At 38.3% G+C, this 12,356-nt stretch overlaps 1 protein-coding gene across 1 annotated transcript in view; it reads left to right on the forward strand.

Annotated features, from left to right (window-relative positions):
• ANKRD20A1 (ankyrin repeat domain 20 family member A1) overlaps nucleotides 1-12,356 on the forward strand; it is a 49,016-nt gene that overhangs the window by 28,445 nt on the left and 8,215 nt on the right. Inside the window, exons 9-12 of the mRNA XM_017514737.2 lie at nucleotides 2,762-2,846; nucleotides 5,329-5,357; nucleotides 5,449-5,521; nucleotides 11,197-11,267. Coding sequence (XP_017370226.1) covers nucleotides 2,762-2,846; nucleotides 5,329-5,357; nucleotides 5,449-5,521; nucleotides 11,197-11,267 — 258 coding nt within the window. The remainder of the gene's footprint in view (nucleotides 1-2,761; nucleotides 2,847-5,328; nucleotides 5,358-5,448; nucleotides 5,522-11,196; nucleotides 11,268-12,356) is intronic.

The raw sequence follows: 12,356 nt of genomic DNA on the forward strand, positions 1-12,356 counted from the left end.
CGATCTTGGCTCAGCGCAACCTCCGCCTCCTGGGTTCAGGCAATTCTCCTGCCTCAGCCTCCTGAGTAGCCGAGATTACAGGCACACGCCACCATGCCTAGCTCATTTTTTGTATTTTTAGTAGAGACAGGGTTTCACCATGTTGACCAGGATGGTCTCGATCTCTTGACCTAGTGATCCACCTGCCTCGGCCTCCCAAAGTATTGGGATTACAGGCGTGAGCCACCGCGCCCGGCTGATGCTTTCTAAATAAACGTTCTTATTTTTTTTCCCCTTTTAAAGAAAACTTGCCACACTTTTATCTATTTTTTTGAGACAGAGCCTCATTCTATCATCCAGGCTGGAGTGCAATGGCTCGATCTCGGCTCACTGCAACCTCTGCCTCCTGGGTACAAGTGATTCTTCCACCTCAGTCTCCTGAGTAGCTGGGACTATAGGAGTGTGCCAGCGCACCTGGCTAGTTTTTGTATTTTTAGTGGTGATAGGGTTTCACTGTGTAAGCCAGGATGATCTCAATCTCCTGACCTCGTGATTCACTCACCTTGGCCTCCCAAAGTGCTGGGATTACAGGAATAAGCCACCGTGCCAGGCTTAGCTTGCTTGCTATACTTCTTTGAAGTTATTTCTTTTTGTTTTTCTGAGATAGGTTCTCACTTTGTTGCTTGTGCTGAAGTGCAGTAGTACAATTTCAGCTCACCACAGCCTTGACCTTACAGGCTAAGGTGATCCTCCGACCTCAGTCTTCTGAGTAGCTGGGATTACAGGCTTGCACCACCGTGCCCAGCTAATTTTTGTATCTCTTGTAGAGATTCAGTTTCAACATTTTGCACAGGCTGGTTTCAAACTCCTAGGCTCGAACAATCCACCCACCTTGGCCTCCCAAAGTCCTAGGATTACAGGTGTGAGCCACTGCCCCTTGCCTGAAGTTATTTCTTAATTGGAAAAAGTTGCACAGTTTATACATATCTGCTTGCTCTTATTTAAATACAATATAAAAGTTTTATTACTGCATTATCATCCTATTCAACCATTTTTTCGTGTCACTAAAAATTTTATCAAAAATGTGTAGGTATTTCCAAGCCCCTGTTTACCTAAATGAAGCATCAATGGAACAGTGTCCTATTGTGGGTCAAGATGACGTATTTCCAAGTTTTTTCTCATAAGTATCTTATTTTAGTACTGAAATATTTATGAGGAATATTTAAAATTTTTAATACTGTAAGTATTATAGCAAGTATATGATACATATCTTGAGAAAGAATCTCACTCTGTCACCCAGGCTGGAGTGCTGTGGCATGATCTTGGTTCACTGCAAACTCCACCTTCCTGGTTCAAGCAATTCTACTGTCTCAGCCTCCTGAGTAGATGGGACTACGGGTCCACACCACCAAGTCTGGCTAATGTTTGTATTTTTAGTAGAGACAGGGTTTCACCATATTGGTCAGGCTGGTCTCGAACTCCTGACCTCAGATGTTCTACCCACCTTGGCCTCCCAAAGTGCTGGGATTTATAGGCATGAGCTACCGTGCCTGGCTGGCATGTATTTTTTAAATGCTTTCTTATTTTTGGTGGAGACTGCAAAGTAGAATTAGGTACTTTGAAGCCAGTTCCTGGTTGAAATATGCACATGTTAATATTTTGTCTGTGAACATGTTTCTTTGGGCTGCCATGCTTGGATAAGAGTCAATGTCCCTCTGAAGATAAGAGATGAGCCTGATCTAGAAAGTGTAGATGAGGTTCTTTACTGAAATGCTTGCATTTTTAATACTTACTTCTCTTATTTTAAAGTCAAATTAGTTTTAAAATAGTAAATTGAAATTTTGGGGGAGACAGGGTCTTGCTGTGTTGCCGAGGCTGGAGTGTAGAGGCATGATCTTGGCTCACTACAGTCTCCATGTATCAGGCTCAAGTTATCCTCCCACATCAGCCTCCCGAGCAGATGGGACTACAGGCATACACCATGATGCCTGACTCTTTTTTTGTAGAGATGCGTTCTCATTACAGCTAGTGCTCGACTTACGACCACGGTCGGGACCGCGGACTGGTCGTAACATGATTTGGTCGTAAGTTGAGTAGGCTATATGCACAGTTGAAATGGTGCACGCGGAGATGGTAGTGCTGCCAGAAGCTGGTCCGCACTGTCGTACGCCCAGCTGGGCAACGTTTGCGCTGCCAGACGGGGAGCAGTCGTGGCTAGCGATTGTGGTCATAAAGTCGAATGGTCGTAAGTTGCATAGGTGGTAAGTCGATCAATACCTGGTATGTTGCCCAGTTGCGTCTGGAATTCCTGAGCTCAAGCAATCCACCCACCTTGGCCTTGCAAAGGGCTGGGATAACAGATGGGAGCCACCATGCCTGGCCTACATTGAGGTTTATTTAAATGAATTGATTAGGGCTGGGTGTGGTGGCGCACCCTGGTTACCTCAACACTTTAGGAAGCAGAAATGGAAGGATTACTTGAGCCCAGGAGTTTGAGACCAGCCTGGGCAATATAGTGAGGCCTTGTCCCTACAAAAATAACAATAAAAACATTAGCCTGGCATGATGGTATACCCCTGCAGTTCTAGCTCCTCAGGAAGTTGAGGCGGAAGATTGCTTGAGGTCAGGAGGCTGAGGCCACAGTGAACCACAGTCATGCCACTGCATTCTAGCCCTGGGGACAGAGTAAGACCCTTTATTTTTTAAAAAAGAAAATATTGATAAGTTTGATGCAACTCATTATAATTTTTAGAATGAAAACTCACTCTTTATATTACCTTAGCAGTGTGTCCCCGAGAAAGTGTCAGAGCCTTTACCTGGACCTTCCAATGATAAAGGAAACAGTGTAGTCAACGGAAAAAAAGAAGGTGAGAACTGTATTTTATTTAAAAAGTCATTTGATTGAATGATTCTTTAAAATATGAGCACTAATATATTCTAACAGCTAAAGAAAATGTCCTATTAAGTGTACAACAAGTAGGAGTAACATGGTGATAAGTCGTGTCTCTAATCAGGGGTCAGCAGTTGATTCTATGGAGAGTGCCGCTAAAGGAGCTGAGTTATTAGTTCCATTTTAAGATGCTGTAAGACCTGAGGCAAGGCAGGAAAGGGGGAAGAGGAAATAAATGAATGAAAGAGGAAGAAAGAATGAGGAGGGCAGAGTGTACATGGAATAAATGAAGAAAAAATATGCGGGTGTATGGAATGGAGGGTAGTGAAGTCAAATTGATCTATAGAAGGAAGAGCAGAGTGTTAGAAATAGCGGAGAAGATAAAGTGAGTTTCCAGTACCAAAACTGTCAGAATCAGAGCGACATTTTCCTGCTCTTGCTGTCATCCTCACTACTGGGGAGGCGTTAAGGATTGAGGTACCGCCCCACACAGATCTGTGTTTTTATTTACCATAGATGAACATCACCATAAATGGTCAGCCATGTATGGCTATAATTTAGTGTTATAGAAAATGTTGTAACCTCACAGGATAGTATTATATAGGCCAAATTAACATTATTGAAGAAAATAGTGTTGGGTGATTTATGGAGAAGAAGTTAATCAGAGAAGGTATAGCCTGATTAAAAGTTCATTAGCAATATTATGGCTTATAATGTAGTATTAATTCAGGAACATGATAGGAAGGGAATTGAGGCTAGGCTCCAAAAGGGCACTTAGGGTAAACAAATATGGAAGCACTTCTTTGTAGAACAGAGCATTTCAATACTCATGAATTGGTTGAGAAGCTTCTGGAAAATGCACATTTTGAATCAACAGGTATTGGATTCTGCAGTTCTCATGAGTACTCAGGTGATGTTGATGCTGGTCCTTGGACACAGCTCTGAATAGCAAGGGAATAGCCTCCTTTAGAGAAATCTGGAAAAAGAACCATTAGGCAGCAATTTAAAAAATAACAGAATCAAGGGAAAACATTAATTTCCTTTTATTTCTGAGCATGATTCTAGCCACAGGGGAGGGAGAATCAGATGAAAAAAAGAAAAATATGTGTGTACTACTGCTGAACACAGATGAAAAAAAGTGGTTGCAATTATCCATAAAAAGCAGTTAGGAAGGGAAGCATCAGGATGACAGATCTAAAGATTCCTTTTGCAAAGGAAGAGGGATTGTGAAAGGACAAGGAGAGAGGAGAGAAAGAAGTTTGCTGGGGGACTTGAGAGGTGAAGCCAAGGAAACATGAGACCTCACTTCCAGTTGCTTCTATATATGCCCAGTCTCACAATAGAGGTATTGCTGTGGAGAGTACTGGAGGCAGGAGGGAGTGCTGGAATGGGCATAAACCACAGCAGCTCATTTCTCTTCATAACTGTCAGGCCTCGGAGAGGGAAATTTCATTGACATGAGCGAATAAGATGCAATTAAGTTGCATAGAGATGCTTTGGCTAATTTTTTTTGAGACAGCAAGTTCTTTGATATGATCGCTGTTTCATAAAACTTCTCTATAGAGTAAGATAATATATCACACTTAGCTAATTTTAGAAGAAATCATATTATCAAGTTTATTCTGTGAATACCAAAAGCATCATTTTCAATAAATACTGCACTGATTTTGAAATATAAAGTTTATTCATATTCAGCAAGTCTGTGGTGATTCAGTGTTTTCTTTTTTGATAAATATTTTGATGTTGAAAGATTATTCTACATGGTTCATTTGGTGTGTTTCATGGACCGTGTTGCATGAGTGGATCAAGGAAGTCTAAGACAAGGCCAAATGAGGGGATGTGAGAAATGTAGGTGCTGCAGTAGTTCACGTGGTCACAGGAAAAATGAGTATTTTGCTTATTTCATAAGTGTGTTTCCTAGCTGATATTTAGAACACTTTCTTTGATGAGAGGTGAATCACACGTTCACCTAAACTGTAATTCCAGCAGTGTATTTTCCCACTGACAGGAAAAGTGGAATTTACGGTGTGCTGGCAGCAATGCCTCTGATGTGTTGCATTCAAATACTCTGTGGCACTGACCATCAGCTTTGACACTGATTCCCTCAGGTGTGGTTTGCTCTTCTGTTTAGTGGTTCCTTTTCCCCGCATCAGCTCACGTGCTCACATTGATATCCATGCTTTTCTATTTTACATATAGGCATTTGAAACATAATTTCACTATTGAAATGTAAACTGTGCATTTAAAAAAATCCTATATTTTTAGTTTTCTTATTACATTTTTGTCAAGTTGCTGTCCTAGGCAATGAAAAGAAGAAGCTAAAAAGGACCCTCAAAATCTTAAGTAATTATTTTCATGGCCAGGCATGAGGACTCAGCTGGGTAGTAACACTGCATGAATGTTTGGTTGGCCCTGTCATACTTACATATAACTGATGACATGTCCCCTTTGCTTTGTAGGGCCTCCTGCAAAACAGCCGTCTTGGGAGGTAATTAATTATGTATTTTTTTGAATTACTAACTCCATGTCGTATAAAGTATATATGATTTATCAATCATTTTATTTTAAAACCCATTCAGCCAGCCACTGAAATGGGAGATTCTGCTGTGAAAGACGTGGTACAGAGAAAGAGTATACAGACATCGAGAGCAGGTACATTTTCAATACAAAGAGGATGATGGAAATAAGTACATTAAATGATTGCAAGTACTCACATTCGTCTTACCCCTAATTCTATTTGTTTTACATTGAATGGAAGGCATTGATGTAAATGTTATTATAGGTAAAATTAAAAAATTTAGAAGCATAAGAAAATAAGATTTTAAAATGTAAGCTTTAATTCAAATGTTTTGAATAGCATAAAATTTTCAATATAAAATTTTTATACTTGTCAGAGATTCAAAGCAGTGAATTTTGAGACACTAAGATATTTCCAGTGTATTATATGCTAGTTAAAGTTCTGATCTTTACCCAGAGGAAAGCTTTACTTACCAACATGTCAGTTCTGCTTTAACTTCAGAGACTTCCTGCTAGTGTTTAGTGTTATTACACTGGTGATCTGAAGCCAATCAGATGTTCTAATGAGCAGACTGTGTGTACATGTGTATGTATGAGCATGTGTATGTGTGTGTTTAAGGCATCTTTGATTTTTAAAAATGAGAAAAGTAATCATTCATTTATAACGGTTAGACCCAGTCTTTTAAAATGGTGATTTTGAGACTTTTTGCTGTTAAAGGTTTTAAAAAATGATTGCATAGAGGCTACCACATCATGAATTGGTTGTTTTTTATGTCAATGCCCTTTTGAAATGTTTAACTATATTGTGATGCTCAGAAATAATATGCAGAATTTTTACTTGTGTCCTAAAATGGTATGTGAGTGGTTATACCCTTTACATACCTTTCTGCCACTTTCTTTGGTGTACTTTGGATTATATTTTCTATATGTATCCACCTTGATATGATTAGGTCAGTTTTAATTTACTTTATACTTTTTACTGTGTTCCTTTATACCACTCTACCACATTTAATTAGACTCTCCTGTTGCTGATAAATGAAGAAAGAAAAAAGGAAAAATAAAAATAATGTCAGATTAAAAAGGGCTTTTGTTCAATCAGTTTGTATCTGTGAATATTTACTATATGAGAGTTTAAAGCTGAAAAGTTCGGAATGCAGGCATGCACCACCATATTTTGCAAATGCCTTTAGAACTATGATTCATGAGCCTTTAGCATATGCAGTTATGACAATTCATTTCCCTGAAGAAGTTAAGTGTACTGTTCTTGAAAAAGAAAACTGAAAATAGCATTGAAATGAAAATGACATTGTCTTATTTGACCTCTTGGACATCCTTGAATGAAACTGGAACTCCAGGGATACTCAGATCAGAGTTCAGAACCAATGTTGTGAACAATATATATAGTTTGTAAATGTCTAGTGATCATGAGCCCTTGATGATGAAATGGCCTTTTGAGTTTCACTTTTGTGTTTTTTGCTCTTTTCCTTGACTTGTTTTAAAAAGCATAAATTCAACAGTTTTATTTATACAGAAACCAGCAACTTAACTTTTAAAATATATTTCTGTCCTATCTCATGGTATTGGGTACTCTTCAGATCTAGGGTGGACCCAGACTTATTTTTACACGGGAACAATTAGGTTTTTCGTTTGTTCATTTGTTTGTTTGTGTTTTTGAGACATAGTTTTGCTCTGTCACCCATGCTGGAGGGCAGTGGCTCAGTCTGGGCTCACTGCAACCTCTGCCTCTCGGATTCAAGCAATTCTTCTGAGTAGCTGATACTACAGGCATGTGCCTCCACACCCAGCTAATTTTTCTGTTTGTAGTAGAGATGGGGTTTCACTATGTTGGCCAGGCTGGTCTCTAACTCCTGGCCTCAGGTGACCTGCTCATCTCAGCTTTCCAATGTGCTGGGATTGAAGGTGGGAGCCACAGTGCCCTGCTGCTAATAAGTTTTTTAAGGCTACTATATTTTATACCAATTTTTGGTCTATACTTAAGGCTTCACATGTGAATTCTGAAGGTATTCATTCATTGAGGGAAGATCATCTCAGTTTAATGAAAGCAGTTTTTAATTTAACATATATTCATTAAATTTTTTTTTGAAGTTTTTGTCTCTAGTACACAGAAACACAATAATGTCATGGCTATTTAAACTTAATGTATTCATGCACAAACTTAGTTATTCAGATATTTTCTTATCCCTGTAGAATCTTAATTATTAATAAACAAATTTCTCATGGAAAACAAAATATATAACAGAGATTGTTGAGTGAGTCAAAGTAAATTGTACTAAATAACATAAGCCTAGACCAAAGTGAGAGATTTTAGTTAAGTAAACTTATCTAAGTTAACAGCAATTACAGGACTTGTAAAATACATTAGGCCACGAAGGAGTAGTGTGCTTCTGGGGTACAGGACAACATGAGACTGCTTCTGTGTAGAAAGAATTTTTATACCTTATTATAATTTGTATTACTATTTACATTCTAATAAAAAATATTTTCAGATATTTTAGATTATTTTTCTACTAGGTGGACCATCAATAGTAAGACTTTTCAAAGATTTGGGAAGTTGAGAGTTGATGATAATGTTTATCTGTATCACCATCAGTGATCAAAAATCAGGCAGCAACTACAGACTTTGGACACATGAACTTCATAGTTAAAGAAAGGATTAATTTTGGAGCTGTGTTTCTATCGGAATTACACTCTTCATTACCTGTGTGAATCACAGCTATTAGGGTAGAAAGAGAACAAAGAAGGAAAAGCAGCATACAGTTTTATTCTAGATTACCCAGTTGACTTCATGCTACCATGGTTCTGACTTTTAAAAAGTCATTTTGTGGCCAAATGTACTTCGCGTTTACTCCCCTTATGCAGCCTACAACCAAACAGAACGCTTCTTAGCAAGGCATTTGTATTCTTCCTTTGAGGACAGCAGCGTATAAATAGCAAAGAGAATGAGGAGAAAAAGTAATTTTATTGAGGTTAGTACTTAACATAAACTTGAGTGTGGGCACTATGATTATATTTAGAATTCTGAGGCTGGATGGGAAAACCAGGTAGACAGCTACTGATTTACTACTCAAACACAATGTGGCTTATTTGATTTATTTTTACATCTCTAATTTTGCAATTGTTAGGTAGAACTATATGCAGTGTTACTAAAAATACTTTCCAAACTCAAACATTATATAATGTCTATGGCTTTCTGTATTATAGTGTTGATTTTTCTAATATTAATGGGAGCTGTTGAGCATTTGCTTTGTGGTGTCTCCTCAGCTGTATTCATACTTTCCATCATCTTATTTTAATGGATAATCATGTACTAGGAATACGAGTTTTAAGAAGAGCTGTATCATTTAAAGAGAACACATGAGCATCAAATTTAATTCTGCTAGAGCACCCAGTCTGTTGATTAATTGCAGCTAATATGAGGTCTACTTTACGTACAAGTTAAATTCAGTGCCCTTAATCAGTCATATGATCAGCTCAACAGTAATAAATCATGCAATACTTTTTCACCCCTATAGTTTTAATTTCTTTCTTCCCTTTACGTCTAGAATTAACATTGTACAAAGCACGATGATAATCTTACAGAATAGTGATAACAAGCTATAAATCCAGTTTCTTACCTATGCAAATGACTTGTTTGATCCTATTTTCTCATGTGCTTGGTAGATCAAGGAAGCAAAAGTTAAAAAAAAAAAAATCCCAAATGCATTTCCTCAGTCCAGTAAGACTGAAACCGAAAAAGTATACAGTAAATACAAGTAACTGAAGCAGTTTATGTATGTTATTTTACTTCTCATTTGATAACTTTTGTAAAGTAATGAGCAGAGTGTATTTCTCCAGGGACCCAGATATATATATTTCTTCATTCAATAAAAATTTATTCTTATAGTGACTACTGATACTTATATCCTAAATATTTCTGAAAATATCTTCTCAGTTCAGGCCTGCATCAACTTTGCGACATTGCCTTACATTTTATCTTTGTTCATTTATTTATATGCCTCTGAATTTTCTGCTCCTCATAGCATTTAGAGTTAATTATCTCTAATGCAAATAGATCTGTGAACCATTCTTGAATTCATTAATGTCCAAGCATCTTAAAGATTTATAGAAGGTTTTCAGAAACTGACTTCTGGGCTGGGTGCAGTGGCTCTTGTCTGTAATCCCAGCACTTTGGGAGGCCAAGGCAGGTGGATCATTTGAGTTCAGGAGTTCAAGACCAGCCTAGCCAACACGGTGAAACCCTGTCTCTACTAAAAATACAAAAATTAGCAGGCAATAGTGGCATGTGCCTGTAATCCCAGCTACTCAGGAGGCTGAGGCAGGAGAATCCCTTGAACCCGGGATGCGGGGTTGCAGTGAGCCGAGATCGTGCCACTGAACTCCAGTCTGGGAGAGATAATAAGACCTTGTCACAGAAAAAAAAAGAAAAAAGAAAAACTGACTTCTGCCCATTCTCCATCTGTAGCCCTTTCCCCATCTGCCCTTTTCTCTGGAATTAATGAAATGCTGGTAGTGCCCCCCTCACCATTCCTCTTTTGTAGAGAAATGCATATGCTCTTGGAGGCTTCTTGCCTTCTCTTATTGCTGCCTGGCCTGTGCTCACCCTTCCCTGCCCTCTGCCTCCTTAATCTGGCTGACCTCGCTCTCTGAGTCTCAGCTCAGGCATGATCTTTAGGAAAGCCTCCCTGACAGCTGTTATTTTCCTTCCTTATACCCCAGTGCCTAGCACTTAGCAGGCACTCAATAAATAATTATTTAGTAAAATTAAGACTGTTTATACAACGATGACTCAAAAGATTGTCCCCTACAGCCTAGCAGCAAAGGGGATTGACGTGTAAAGACACGAGGTGCAGTTCAGGTGGTCAAGTTACACTAGAAATATTGACAAAGTACGAAGGGAGCCCCAAGAGGCAGACAGACACCTATGTATGTGGAGAAAGGCAGAATCAAGGAAGACTTCGCGTAGCATTCTGAGCCTTTTTTTTTTTTTCTTTTTCTGTTGTTGGAGACAAGTTCTTACTCTATCACCCAGGGTGGAGTGCAATGGCATGATCGAGACTCACTGCAACCTCAAACTCCTGGGCTCAAGGGATCTTCTCACGTAAACCTCTTGAGTAGCTGGGACTATAAGCTCATATCACCATGCCTGTGTAATTTTTTGTAGAGTCAAGGTTTTGCTATGGTTTCCAGGCTGGTCTTAAACTGTTGTCCTTGGGCAGTTCTCCCATTTTGGCTTTCCAAAGTGCTGGGATTACAGATGTGAGCTATTGTGCCCAGCCTACATTCTGAGTCTTAAAAGATGAATATAAATTTGTCCGAATAGTAGAGATATTTGAGATGTAAAAAATGGGGTGCACACTAATTAAGGTATAAAAAGTAATAATTTTGCAAATTATTAGTAACTGCCTACTCAATAAGTATATTTTAAAAAGATACTGTTATGACTTATGGTAAAGTGTTACAGTGTATATTTCTACCATATTTTTTAATTGTTTTGTGTCCATCAGTTTTGTTTATTGTTGGGTGCAACAATTGGTGAGTGACCCTGAGATTTTGTATGGCTTGAACCTGGGTGATATCCAGTGTCTCCCCAAGTGGTTTGTTGAAGTTTTGGATAGTTAAAAGTAGTTCTTAAAGAAGTAAATATTTCAGTAAACATTAAGCTTCATTTAAACTCTCCATACACAAAATAAAAATAAATGCTATTCTCCAGTCACTTTTATAAAGATTGTAGTCTTTATCCAACTGTTCTACATAGTTCATTTTAACTCAATCTATGTATTTGTCAGCAGGACAAGACTTCCTAGTGGATTCAGAGGAAGAGCAAGAAAGGCTTGAAAGAAGTGAAAAGAAGGAACCAGAGGTATAGACCACATTTGCATTTAAATTTCTTATTAATATTGGGCTTTTTTTTTGGCTTTAGTAACAAAGCGTGGTCCAAATGACATGTCCTTTTAGACTATACTTTTAGAATCCAATAGATCATAATTTTGTATTTAATTTTTAAAACATTTTAACCAGTTATGAAACTTAAGTTATTCTTATCACCTCTGGTAACTCATAGCTATCTTTACCCTTGGAATTGAGGCAAGAAATTTCCAGAATTCTCTTGCTTTTTTATTTTTATAACCTTATTCATAATACAGAAGGTAACATGAAATGTTAAGTCATATTACTAAGCAATAGAAATTATGAACAATTAAACAATGATAGCCACTGAGTTAAAGGAATCATCATTGCCACTGGTTCAAATTTTGCAGTTTTATGTTGCTGGTCACCAATGCTGAATTTAAAGGTTTATTCTGTTTTGTGGTCTCCAGCTGACTTCAGCGTCTGTGTTCAGGGAGAGAATGGGGTCATAAAAGTCAACCCAGCTGCCTATTAAGAGAATCATACCTTGCAGAATGGGACCTTTGGTGCCAGGGTACAAACAATAACTTTATTTCAACATGAATAAATAGTAAATATTACTAAAATTTTTAAAATCCTTCCACCATCACAAGTGGATATAATCAGAAAATCTATCTACATACATAACACTATCATAGTGTATCATTTGAATTAGAATTTAAAATCCTGCTTCTCTTTCTGATTAGTATTTATTTTGGCTCTTAATAATTTAGTGTTTGCCTAGTCTCCAGTTAATCTTCAGAAATATAAATGCACTGTAGGGGCTCACTATTTCTGGTATGCTGAGGTAAAATATTTTTAAAAGGCCGGGCGCGGTGGCTCAAGCCTGTAATCCCAGCACTTTGGGAGGCCGAGGCGGGTGGATCACAAGGTCAAGAGATAGAGACCATCCTGGTCAGCATGGTGAAACCCCGTCTCTACTAAAAATACAAAAAATTAGCTGGGCATAGTGGTGCGTGCCTGTAATCCCAGCTACTCAGGAGGCTGAGGCAGGAGAATTGCCTGAACCCAGGAGGCGGAGGTTGCGGTGAGCCGAGATCGC

Source organism: Cebus imitator, unplaced genomic scaffold (genome assembly GCF_001604975.1).
Source record: "Cebus imitator isolate Cc_AM_T3 unplaced genomic scaffold, Cebus_imitator-1.0 Scaffold536, whole genome shotgun sequence".
NCBI lineage: Eukaryota > Metazoa > Chordata > Mammalia > Primates > Cebidae > Cebus > Cebus imitator.